At 54.2% G+C, this 13,215-nt stretch overlaps 1 protein-coding gene across 5 annotated transcripts in view; it reads right to left on the bottom strand.

The window, feature by feature from the left end:
* Positions 1–13,215, bottom strand: part of ARHGEF2 (Rho/Rac guanine nucleotide exchange factor 2) — a 132,048-nt gene that overhangs the window by 30,261 nt on the left and 88,572 nt on the right. For 4 of the 5 annotated variants that reach the window (XM_037882859.2, XM_043535534.1, XM_043535535.1 and 1 more), the window contains one exon: positions 11,521–11,671. In XM_037882859.2, coding sequence (XP_037738787.1) covers positions 11,521–11,671 — 151 coding nt within the window. Of the gene's footprint in view, positions 1–11,520; positions 11,672–11,768; positions 11,921–13,215 lie in introns of those variants that run through there. The other variant, XM_037882860.2, reaches the window with a different exon arrangement.

Genomic DNA, 13,215 nt, shown 5'->3' with positions numbered 1-13,215 from the left:
GGGCTAAGAGCCCTATGTTGTGAGAGGCAGCAGGGATTAATTGTGCAGGGATGCGACTGTGACTCGCTAAGTATACGTGCAGCGCCTAGTGCAACAGGTTCCTGATGTTACTTAGGGCCTCCGTGTGCTACTGTAATACAAACAACAGGGCACACACGGCTTAGTCTCACTCCACATTTCCAACACAGTCAGGTCTGCAGACTCGAGCAGAAGACAATTTCTCAGTTCCCATTAGGGGTGTGTGTTTGTGCAATCTATTGGAGGATCTTTATTACTAAGGATTACGCAAGAGGCAGAAGGAAGCTAGCAGGGTTTTCATATCCCAGCACAAAGCGTTTTAATACAATGGCACCTGCAGGGAACCTGCTTTGCTCTGGAAATCCACAAGACAGGAGCCCGCAATGGCCTTTCCCTGCAAAGTCACTTTCCAGCCTCTAATATTAAACTGCGCTTGAACGGCCCTGTAAAAAAGCCAGAACAAACAGGGCTTGCCACCCAGAGGGGTGCTTGGAAAAAAGCAATGGCGAAGCATCCTGAATTAGCTACCAGCAGGATGTAACTGCTCTGGGGAAAACATCATATGGCAAAGATGATAAGCAGAGCCCAGGAACAACTGCTCTTCCGGAGGGGAACTTGCAGAGATGAGGCAGCAGATCTAAACCTCAGTTACTACAGAAAGGGAAGCCGCGTGTTCTACAGACAGGGAGTGGGGGCAGCATGTGGGCTGGAAAGTCAAGCCAGGCGTGAACAACGACCAGCTTTTCTCTGTCTGTACAGCCCCTAGCACCCTAGCGTCTTGATCCACAGCCGACGCACTACTACAATGCAAGTCAGCCAACTGCCGGTATTCACCACCATGGGGAGCTGGCCTAGAAAGGGAAGTAAAAGTGGTACTCTCGCAAACCCCGCCCACAACCTAAGCTCCACCCACTCATGACACCATAGGGAGGTGACAGCCCAGCAGTGAAATACAGTAGTTGACAAGAGCGGCACCATGTAGACCAGCAGAGTTCCTGCCCCGCTCTGAATGGATGCAGGATAAAGTCCAGACTCTCCCCTATCCCCCTGCAAGTCTGGCTTTTAAATGATAATTCAGCCTCACCTATCTCTCTCGCTTGGCCTTTCCTAGGGTTTCCCCAGGAGGACCCTTCTGTCCCAGACCCTAGCTCTCTCTGACCCCTAAGAAGGGTTGGGGCCTCTCTGATGTCCCAGCTGGAGCTAACCGAACCCCCTTGCTAGGCTGCAGAGCAAATACGCTACCAAGATGAACAGGGTGGTTCACACCCCTCCGAGCTGCTGTTTCAGGCTGTCTGCAGACCCAGGCAGACGTCACTGTGTCAGTTACACTGGTGTCACACGACGATTAGAGAGTTAATGGAAGCTTCCCGCAGTCCGACCCTCTCTATGCTTCTCTTTGCTCTCCCCACCTCCCTCACGGAGGGCAAACGTTCCAAGGAGCCTTGGCCCCCGGCTCACACAGAGAGAGATCCAACTAGTTCACCAACACCTCCGCCAAAGGGTGGTGTGAAAAAGGAACTTGTGTTCAGAGGCAGCTCCCCCCCTCTCCCTCACACACACACACACACGGGCGGGGGCACTCTCCTCGCTGCGTCGAGCTGAGGGATGGATCTCAGTGGTTTCCTGAGGAATGAGGATGTTGAAACCATTTGCAAAACTAAAATGAAACCCCTTCGCGAGATGCTGATTTGGGTCTGGGTGGGGCGTGACACTGCAGAATCGGACCTGAACTAATACCACGGAGTCACCTCGCGAGAGCCAGAATCGAGGGAGGACCCCTGCCTGCAGAGGGAGAACGGCTCGTCGCCCAGGTCCCCTCTTTGTAACCGAACAGCCTGGGTAATTGGTAGCCGTGTTCTTCCTGCAAACAGCCCTGCTCCCCGGACATCGGATTAGTTACCCCCCTAGGGCCCAGAGCTCTCAGCTTTCTGGACAATCTCTTCTGGGCAGGACCCTGCCCCAGCACTGCTTTACTGCAGGAGTGTGAGGAGACACCCCCGCAGATAATCAGTCACAACGTATGAAGGACTCGAGCACCCTGGGCATGGTCCAGGGTCCATTCCCCCTCCCAGGAAAAAGGGATCAATTTCAGCAACATCAGAGGAGTTACATATTAGCCATGGTTGAACCTTCACATGGTTGAACCTGTCACACAGCTGTTACCCACACGGATGTGATTAGCCTAGTGGTTAGAGCACTAGACCGGGACATCCAGATTCTATTCCCCATTCTGCCACTGGCCCTGGGAGTGACTGTGGGCAAGTCAGTTACCTGCTCTGTGCCTCAGTTTCCCCATGATCCTAACCCCCTTTGTAAAGCAGTCTCGGATCTGTGGCTGAAAAGACCTAGGGGTCATTGCAACACTCTTGCAAACAGTTACTTCAGGCAGCCAACGCTAAAGGAGGAATCTATACCAGTTTCACCCAAATTGGACGTTTGGACACACATTTAGTTTACACTAGTTCCTGATCGACTTAAATAAATCCAGTTTAAACGGACGTCAAAGCATCTACCCAGAGGTTTGCACTTGTTCACTGGTTTAAAATCACATCTCGGGTTAAACTGGTGCAACTGTCTCATGTAGGCAAACCCCCACCAGGAAATGCAGAAAAACACACCGCTGTGCAGAATGGGAAGCAGAGTCCTGTGGGCTGTACAGAGACTAGGACTGGCTCAGTTTCCATTGGTTTCCCATAAGATCTGGCAGCCTTCCTCCCTCAGCCCCTTCAATCATTCTTGCAGGGATTTTAAAACTGGAACCTGACCAGGACACTAGATCCGACATCCCTTCCGTTGCAAAAAGCACCAGGAGACTCAACCACTTTGAGCAGCCCAGAACCGTGCTTCGATGGTCAGGCCGGTGTCAACCTTTCAAGGAGGATGGAGGTAAATTGGAGAAGGTTCAGAGGAGAGCCACAAGAATGATTAAAGGGTTAGAAAACAGGCCTTACAGCAATAAACTCTATTTATGCTTAAGAAAGACGGTGAAGGGGTGATGTGATCAGTCTACAAAGGGGAGGGTAACTGAGCACTGGAACAATTTACCAAGGGTCTTGGTGGATTCTCCATCACGGACCATTTTTAAAGCAAGGTTGGATGTTTTCCTGAAGGATCTGCTCTAGGAATTGTTTTGGGGAAGTTCTCTGGCCTGTGTCATCCAGGAGATCAGGCTAGATCAGCAGTTCTCAAACTGTGGGTCGTGACCCCGTTTTAATGGGGTTACCAGGGCTAGCATTAGACTTTCTGGGGTCTGGGCTGAAGCCTGAGCCCCACTGCCCGGGGATGAAGCTGAAGCCTGAGGGCTTCAGTCCTGAGTGGCAGGGTTATGATTACAGGCCCCTGCCTGGGGCTGAAGAACCCCTGGCCTAGATGATCACAATGGACCCTTCTGGCCTTGGAATCTATGAAGCTACATCTCATCCCAGAGGTTGACACTTCTCTTCCACACAGCTGGGCATGGATGGCACCACGACCTGATACGTGGGCATCACTTCCTGCAGCATTGCTGACTCGACACAGGTCTCCTGTCCCAGTACCAGCCAAGCCTGATCCTATGTAGCAAGATCAAATGAAACCACAAGTGGGGGAGTAGATGAACCACCAGCAGCCTGGAGGTCAGGGACAGGAACGTTACCCTAGATTCCGTGGGCCAGATGCTACGCTGGCATAGCTACACGAAAGAAGTCGAGGGACTTATCATGGCTTCACACCAGCTGAGGATCTGAAGCCCAATTACGGAATCAGGAATTTTCTGCGTATGCGGGAAAAGGCAGAGTCTGGAGAACACAATCAAGCAGTTTGGCTAGACAATGCCCAGGCTGGCCCCCCGGGGCTGTTCACTTCCATAAATACAATGAGATCAAAGCAGGGGAAACGGTCTAAAACTGACCCGACTGCAGCCCAGCTGGGAAATAACATTTAGCCAGCCACTGGGAGAGGGAGTCTGACCAGAGATAAGGGGGAGGAAACCTGCATCCCAGATTTTCCAAAGGGGGTTTCGCAAAAAGAAAAGGAGGACTTGGGGCACCTTAGAGACTAACAAATTTATTTGAGCATAAGCTTTCGTGAGCTACAGCTCACTTCATCGGATGACGAAAGCTTATGCTCAAATAAATTTGTTAGTCTCTAAGGTGCCCCAAGTCCTCCTTTTCTTTTTGCAAATACAGACTAACACGGCTGCTACTCTGAAACCTGTCAAAGGGGGTTTGAGATTTTGGGTGCCCACCTTGAAATGTCCCAAATTGGATAATTTTCAGAGAACTGGTGCCAAGCGCTTCCTTGGGAAGTCACTTCCCTTCCCTGTGCCTCAGTTTCCCCAACTGTAAGATGGGGATCACGATCCTAAAATGCATTGAGATCTACTGATGAAAAGCATCAAAGAGGAGGTAGGGGCTGTGATGTGCTTTCAGCTCCAAGCAGAATGGGCCTGTAGACACCACCCCAATCCAGGCACCCAAAAGCCATAAAATTAAATGCAAAGACAGTCCCTCATCACGCACCAGGAGAGGAGGAAGGATGGCAGAAAACACCACATGCCAGCCCTTCTCATCCCATCTGCTGTAGCCGGAGCTGCTGCCAGCACTTCAGCCCACGTGGAACAGGCAATATTGATCGGGAACGGCCTTGAGCGGTGACGCGGGTTTCACTGCCTACGCGGGGGACAGTCTCCTCTCTCAGTGCCTAGAAACGCACAAGCCAGGCTGGCAGGATCTGCCCATTGAACTGCACCCACTGAAATGCCACCATCTTCCATGGGAACCACACAGCAGCTCAGTAAGAGGAAGGGTGGGCTATTGGTTGAGGCGGTGAGTTGGGACTCAGGAGATCTCTGGGCCTCAGTTCTCCCATCTGTGAAACGGGAAGAAGAATCCTCTGTCTGTCTTGCCTATTTCGACTCTCAGCTCTTTGGGGTAGGGTCTGTCGCTCACTGTGCACGTACAGCACCTAGCACCAGGAGGCCCTGCTCTCAGTTGGGGCCTCTAAGCTCTACTCGAAATACAAACAATCGTCATCAGACTCGGGGGCCACGCAGCCCAGTCTCCTGGGCCCAACAGTGACCAGCCTGCCACTTCGGAGGAAGAGGCAAGAATCCTGATCCTCCGCGATAACCTGCCCCTGGGGAACATTTCTTCCTGATCCTACCAGAGGTTGCTCTGTGCCCTGAAGCATGAGGGTTTATAGCCCTGCTTGCTTATAGCCATGTGTCCGTAGCATCCACAGCTGTCTCTTCCCGGTCCATATACACGGGCCGACCCAGCTAGGGGAGAGCAAGTTGCAGTCTCTCCTACCAGCAGTAGCAGAATCAAGGGAATGCCAAGCACACTTCTATTGCTGTGCTGGGACACCCAGCCAGTTTGGCAGAGCCGGGGGCTCGTCACGCGACCCGTGACTCTTGTAAACACAGGCCGCTCCACGATCGTATTTCCAGCCAAGCCGCTTTTCTGATTGTCAGGCAACAGCTTTGCAATGCGATGGACGCAGGCAGGTGCTAAGGGGTTGACAGAGAGCAGACCTTCCCCTCCCCGTGCCATGGGGCCAGGATCCTGGGGCAGTGCGGGGAACGAGAAATCTGTTTCTCTTCCCACGGGTGAGATCCTCTCTGAAGGGCGACAAAAGCTGTTTACCCCAGAGCTGGCAGCTGCTTTGCAGACAGATGTTGCAGACACAAGGCCCCGATTGAGCCCGCGGCCACGGCAGCTGTTGAGAACCAGCATGCCGTCTAGGGTGGGAACAGCTGCGACCGTGGGACTCTGGAGGGGATTCGGGGAGCGGCCCCCACCCGGCCAAAACTGAAGTCACCAGCCCTTCTCCCAGGGGGCTAGTTCAGCTCCTATTTTATAACAAGGCTGCCATCTCAGGGCATTGGCGGTGCCTACAGACCATGCCGTGCCGTAGGATCTCGGCGCAGAGCCAATCGGACCTCAGCCCCGTGGCCAATCCCAGTCTAGATTCAGCTCCCAAGTCGCCTCTTCCCTTCCCACCTGGCCCGGTTGGGTGTTGCTCCCATTAGGCCTGGTGTCCGGGAGACAGTTGCACCAGTTTAAACCCCAGCGTGAATTTAAACCGAGGCACCAGGGAACTTGCTGCTAGAAGCTGCTGCAGACAGCAGCCTGCATTGGGATGGCTGCCACCTGGCCGTACGGCCCTCTCGCTCTTTGTCTGTACCCCTCACTGCAGCCTTGGGGATGCGGGGAGCAGACAGGCGGTCCCGGCTCCACCCGTCACGGCCGGGGCAGACTAGACTGGCGGAGGTACAGACACATAACATACAAGATGCCCAATGACCGGACGTTGGATGGACTCCAGGAATGGATGGGAACGAGAGAGAAAGTTTGTTTATTAACCGCCACAAGGTCTCTGACCAACCCGGAGGAGGGAGAGCCGGTATCTGCCAACATTCCTGCCCAGCCACATGGCTGCAGCCTGTCTGCTCTTTCTTGGCACAGAGGAGCTGGATCTGTACTGGGACGGTTATAAATTAACCTGGTGCGGGTGAGGATTTAAAACAAGACCCGGAATCCGGCCCATGGTGGTAACGGCAGCGCGGGCTAGTGGGGAAGGTGCTGAGTTGGGAGGCGGGGTTCTCAGCTCTGCCGCTGACCTGCTCCGGGACCTTGGGAGAGTCACTTTTCCCTCTTTGCGCCTCCCCCCGCTTTGTCTGTCTCATCTATTTACACCTTCCGCTTCAGGGCAGGGGGACGGTCTCTCAGCGCCTAGCAGAGCAAGGGCTTGATCTCGGCTGGGTCCTCTAGGCACTATCATGGCCATCAAGGGATAGGATTTTCCAAAGGAACCTCGGGGCTCTCGGCACCCAGCTCCCCCTGAAATGCAAACCCGCGGCTCAGACCCACCAAGCTCGTTTCCCGTAGGGCAAGGCATGCACATGCGGTAACCGGCTCCCTGGGCAGCAGAAAGCACCAATGCCCCACATGGCCCCCTTTAATCCTTTCGGGTCAGGGCTAATCTGCATCAGCAGGACAGCGATGGGGAAGCTCACTTTGCCACTGCTCCGGGGGGGGGGACAGCCAGACAGAGGGCGTCAATCTGTGGCCAGCCCTGATTTCGCTTCGGGGCTGGGGGGGAAGAGAAGCCGAGTGGGAGTCACACCTGAAAGCAGAGCGGGGAGGGATTCCTCCCCCGGGTGACTCAGCGCGTTATCCCCAGGGAAGCCGTTCCATCTCCTCCCCCGCCCACATGCCGGAGAACCAGACAGGAAATGAACAACTTTCCGTACATCTGTACCGTTCAGCTGGCAGCCAGGAGGGAATAACGGCAGCGCTCTCGCCTCCTCCGCACTAAGCCCCGTGAGACTGCAGGGCCGGTGAGCCTCAGGTACCCTGTGCAAAGCCAGGTAACTCTCGAGACAGCAGCACCTGGGGGCGGCAGGTTATAGGGACGGACAGTGCTGGGGGCTGGGCATGGGATCTCCTTATATACCATGCACATGGATTCTCAGAGACAAGCCCAGGTCGCCAATGGCTTCCTCTTCCAGAGCACCTGGTAGCCCGTTCTCTGTACTGTGGTCGCGCCAGTCATGGACCAGGACCCCCACGGCGCTCAGTGCTGTATAAACAGAACGAAGAGACAGTCCCTGCCACAAAGGGGTTCTGAACCACGAACAGACCTCTTTCCAGGCACACCTACAATAATGATCCGGAGCTTGTATTTACGCCCCTTCACCATCTGCCATCCCAGCGCACCACAGTGACGGCATTGCTCACCACCGAAATGCGTCCACCTCTGGGGCGCAATGCGGTAGCGGTTTAGCAGCCACACAGCAACATCCTGGGGGTGCGTTCGGACAGGAAGAAAGCATCCGATTGACACTGCAGGGCAGAGGAGGGAACGCTGGAGTCAGATGAACGGAATGAGCCAAGCTAGAATCTGGGGCTAGCATCTCTTCTCTTGTGTAGAGGAACCTTTAATCATCAGCCTAAGTTTTAACATCTCCTTAAAAAAAAAAAAAAAAAAAATGGAGCAAGATCCAAACACAAGCAAGCAGTAGCTCTGCATGCAACAGCTGCCCACATACCACAGTGATGGGCAGCAGTATTAAACTCTAAAATAGGTTAACTTATATAGGATGGCCCACGGGATCCCAGCAGGCTGCAAAGACATCCCGGGTGTGTCACATATGGGTTTCCCTGGACCATGGTAATCCGCTTTTCTTACCAAGCAGGCCGAGCAAGGCCTAACCTCAAACTCGCTCAGCTTCGATCCTGCAGCAGCAGGAAGGAAACACGCAGGGCTGATGCAACAGCTAGTTGCCCCCGTGGCATGCCATGAGCCTCCATCAGAAAGAGACAGCAGAAAGCCAAACCACAAAACCCTTGGACAACCCAACTGCATACAGAGCGCACCCTCTTACTCTATAGCCAAGATGCGCGCACACAAGATCTGAACTCCTGCAGACACATTAGCCTGTACCCTATACAGCAAAAATCAACGCAAGGGCAGAACCCTGCCCTCAGACCTGCCTGGGTGTAGCCCCATGCCCTGAACGGAGCAGATCAGACCATAGGGTCGGCGGCGGGACTCCAAGTCACGAGCACATCCACCGTGCCAAACCCGATTCTCCCAGGCTGCACACAAGGGATGGGATGCTCCTGACCAACTTCCCCACCCAAACCTGGCACCCCCCAGCCGTCTAGGGTTTAGCATCTCTGTTCAAAGGGCTGGAGAGCAGGGCAAAGGGGAAAGCAGAGTCTAGCCACCAAGCCCAGAGACTGAAAAAAGAGAGAATTCGATATTTAAACAGCCTGATTAGGGAGTCAATGGGAGACAGCACCACTGGGAACAACCCTGCATCTCCAGTGAACTATGCCTCTCTTATTTCTCATTCACCTAAATCCTTCAAGAACACCTGCAGCAACCTTAGTGGGCAATCACCCCCATTTCACAGCATCAGCCAGGCAGCAGGTGGGGATTTCCCACCATGCATTGCACAGTCCTCTGATGCAGGTATTGGTAACGGGACCCCAGGCTGAAATAACGCGCCCCACCCCCCATACAGGCAATCCCTGAGCCGCTTTCGAAAATGGGACTTTGGCTTTGAAGTCATGTCGTTGCTTTTGAAAATTGTACCCAGCGGCTACAGAGATCTGGATGGTGGAAACACCGAGGACGCATTCCTAGGTAGGAACTAGGCGTGAGAGGTGAAGTTAAGGGAAGAAGGCGGGCAGGTTTCCTGATAATCAGCCTAAAAGGGAGATCACCCGGCTGTGGAAAGTTCCCCCAAGGGGGGCATGATAGCTCCATCGCTCAGGGTCTTTACAACTAGCCTGGCCAAACACATATTTATCTGGCTCCCACCACCAAAGTATCCGAGCATCTCCCCATCTTTAATGTATTTATCCTCTCCTTATGGGGCAAGGCAGAGCTATTATCCCCATTGTACAGATGGCAAAACTGTGGCACAGAGCCGCTAAATGACTTGCCCAAGGTCGCACAGAGAGTCCGTGGCAGAACAGGGAATTGCATGCAGGTCTCCCAAGTCCCAGGCTAGTATCCTAACCACTGGACCACACTTCCTTGGCAAAGAGCATGTGCTGTAGGGAACAATCCTACCCTGGCTGGAAGCTGGATTGGGCGTGCTGAGGAATTCTGCTTTCCTGAGAGAAAGAAGTACTTTTAAACTCAATGAGGAAGAAACTTCAGCTTCTGAATGAAATCTCTGCTCCCCCTCGCCATACGCCATGAGCATCCCGCCCGCTGATATCGAAAGGCATCGTGTTAACAAGACACAGCGAGGAGATAGAACTTCATTCTCACTCCCGGCCACAGCTGGGATTTGCCTGTTGGCTGGAGTCCGGGCAGGGCCTGTACGCACAGAGCAACAAGCTTTATTTATAAGCCATCCCATACACGAATTCAGCTCAGGGACTGATCCTTTGAAAAGCAGCGAAACCCAGCCGGAATCCAGAGCAGGCAAAACCCACCCCCAGCCATAGGTCCCCCCAGCTCATCCACGGCCCTCTGGCCCGACCACACATGCAGGCACTAGGCTATCCTTGAGGATTTGGAGAACAAGCAGTTGCACGATCCTTCAACTGAACTTAGAGTCAGGTCCCCAGCTGGCGTCTATCAAAGCAGATCCACTGGAGTCAATGGGCCAGACCCCCCGCGGGTGCGTATCAGTTTCATGCCAGTGACTCCACGGAGCCATGTATACTAGCAGAGTGTTACTGGTACAGCTCTCCTGGAGTACTCTACTGGCAACGTAGTCTTCGGGTGGACGCAACTGTGCAACACCTTTAGCTTTGTAGGAGGTCTAGTGAAACCACCTCCCGTGAGCAAACAGTTACGCTGGTAAAAGCACAGCCAGGATCACTGCGTCTACACGGGGTGCTTATGCCGGCACAGCTCTGTCCCTCGGGCATCACCTCCTCACCCCCCCGACAGACACAGCTGGGCCGGCCACAGCTGTCGTGTAGACGTAACTGACGTCGCCCAGGCTTTCTCCTGGAGAAAATCTCACCCTAGAGCAAAGATTTTCACATGCTGCATCTCGCACCTCCCCCCGCGCAGCCGATCAAAAAGAAAAATCGACTAACAGAGCATAGCTGGGGGAAGCCCCCCGGTTCTTCACATATCAGGAGCGATTCTGGCGTAAAGAACAGCGCTAGGTCCCCATAACACAGAGAGCACAGGACATAATTGATGGGGCAATGCAATGAACTGGAGTAGTTAACGCACCAAACCCTCCTAGAACTAGATCAGGACCATGTGTACAACTAAGGTGCATATAAGAAGGTAATGCAGTTCAACCGAGCGGTATCCATCACAGTCTGTCTCCTCGGTGCCCTAAAATCTCTCTCCCGTCCTGCACCGTGAATCCCACTGACCACCACTGGTCTCTTGTGCAAGCCGCACACTTGTCTACAGGCTACGTGGGACTTTACGGCCCCCCCATGGACGGCACACTCCTGCATCCAGATATAGGTGTGCACACACAGAAATGCCCTCTCTCATTCTAACACCGATTCTCTTGTTCTCCATCAACCCAGTTACGGCCTTTCATGGGTAGTAGCCAGGGGCGTGTCAAGCCAGCCACCTCCTGCTGCGGGAAGGAGGGTTTTACTCTCCCTCAGGAGTGGATCGTATTTTCCCTGCTCCGGGGCGGCTCGTGACGCAGTGGGATGGGCAGGAGGTTGCAATCGAGTTGTGGGGGCTGAGATAGAGAAGGACGGGAGGGTGGTGGGGGGAGGGAAGGGGGCAGATAGCGGAGATAGAGGAGATCATGAGGCTTGATATGGGGAGGCAGGAGAGGCCTGGGGAGCTGGAGGTAGGAAGGAGAGACGGGGATGAATGAAGCAGAGACTCGGGGTGACAGGGGGCAGAGACAGAGCAGCACCTGGAAGACGTGGATGGGAACATGGGTAGGTGAGAGGAGCTGGTGGGTCAATGAGGAGGCGCACGCGTGTGGCAGGTGCAGAGGGGTAAGGGGGGAGCAGGGGGGTCAGGGCTGGAGAACAAGTCGCTCGCCAACGCGCGGCTACTCACTGGGGCAGATGAGCGCCTCCTTGGCCGTGATGCTCTTGTTGCAGGCGAAGCACATGGTCATGCCCGAGACGGTGATGGTGGTGAAGAGGTGCCCATTGGTGTAGCGGGCGTCCTTCTCCTTGCCCTCTTTCATCTTCTCTTTCTCTTTGTTCTGTTGGCCGACAGAGAGAGAGAGTTAAAGCCTCAGCTCCGCAGAGGGGGACCCCCGCCTGCCCGAGAACGGGACGACCTCCCGAGAAGCCTCTCACCCGGGAGGCCCTCCCTCCAGCGTGCGCCTTCCCGACAGTCCCTCCCTCAGCCAGTCGCTTTGCGTTCCAGCTCATGGTGCCAACCGAGGGGATCCAGGTATTAAACCCGGCCCGTGCTCCAGGAAGATCGGCCGATGCTGCAAATAGATGCGGGGAAGGGGTGTTATTGGGTCACCAGACCCCAGCTGATGTCACACCCAGCAGGACAGTCACACCAGGATGGGGTGAAAGAGGGGGTGGGACGGGGGGGGGGCTAGAAAAGCCAGCCAGATCCACGTGAATCCACGGCACGGCGATCCTAGGAGGGAGAAAGTGCGTGGAGTAGAATGGGAGAAGACACCCAGTTATTTCAAATCCCCTGTACTTCCCTGTTTCCGATAACCATGACAACCGTGTGTCTGCTTAAGAAATACACCCCCACCCCCACCCCGCCGTGGATGCCTCACGCCATAGAGCAGCACAGAACCGGGTGTGACGGAACAGCCCAAGGGAAGATATACACCCGTTATTCCTGTAGAACGGAGGGGCCGAGTTACCCTGTGTAAAATGGGGCAGGAGGAATTGGATTTGGATGCTCAACAAAGAAAGGACCCCCCCACACAAAAACAACCAAACACTGTGCAATGAGTCTCCTAGTGATGCTTTAAAGATTTATCTGGTGCCTTTCATATCCCACAGGGTCCCCAGGGAGGGTGCTCCTGAAATGCAGCCACCTCTGGGGTGGAAGACAGAAGCCAATCATTACTCAGGGTAAATGGACATCTCAGTGTGGGCTGTGAAAAAGCATCTGGAGCTTTCAGACTCAGCCACGAGACCACAGACAGTCCGTTGTATGGGTCACATTTTATCTGCCCAACCAAGGGCTGAGCTGACCCCACGGAGATTCAGACAGGCGGCATTTCAAACCCGACACTTATGCCGCAAAGCTAGTCAGCAAAGCCTTCCATTACTGCAGTGTTCAGGCCAGGACTCTCAAAGACGGCATGTGACAACACTGGGCAGCACAGATGGGGAGCCAGAGAGAGCCAGAGGGTCTGTCTGCGTCCCGCAGTCCCACCAAAAAAAAAAAAAAAAAATCATCAATCCTCCTTCACACGGCGAGTCTCATCTTACGCGCATTTAACATGTGCAAATGCAGCTTTGTGCGGTCGGCAAAAACAAAAATTTAAATCCTGTACCTGTAGTGTGGGCGATTCCACTCAATGCAATTTTGACTGTACGCGATTTTCGCTTTACACGTTGACTGCGGAACGTCACCCCAGCGTAAGAGGAGACTCGCCTGTACTAATTATACCAGAGACCTGGGCCTTCTCTACCACGCATGGGACGCTACAGCCTGCAGGCAAAACGACTCACGGCCCCTGAGATGGCCAGTGGCCAAACTGGGCATAGAATCCAGGAGTCCTGACTCCCAGCCCCCTGCTCTAGCCACTAGACCGCAGTCCCT

Source organism: Chelonia mydas, chromosome 24 (assembly GCF_015237465.2).
Source record: "Chelonia mydas isolate rCheMyd1 chromosome 24, rCheMyd1.pri.v2, whole genome shotgun sequence".
Lineage (NCBI taxonomy): Eukaryota > Metazoa > Chordata > Testudines > Cheloniidae > Chelonia > Chelonia mydas.
The sequence above is the reverse complement of the archived record's forward strand: the minus strand, read 5'-3'. Positions and strand labels throughout refer to the sequence as shown.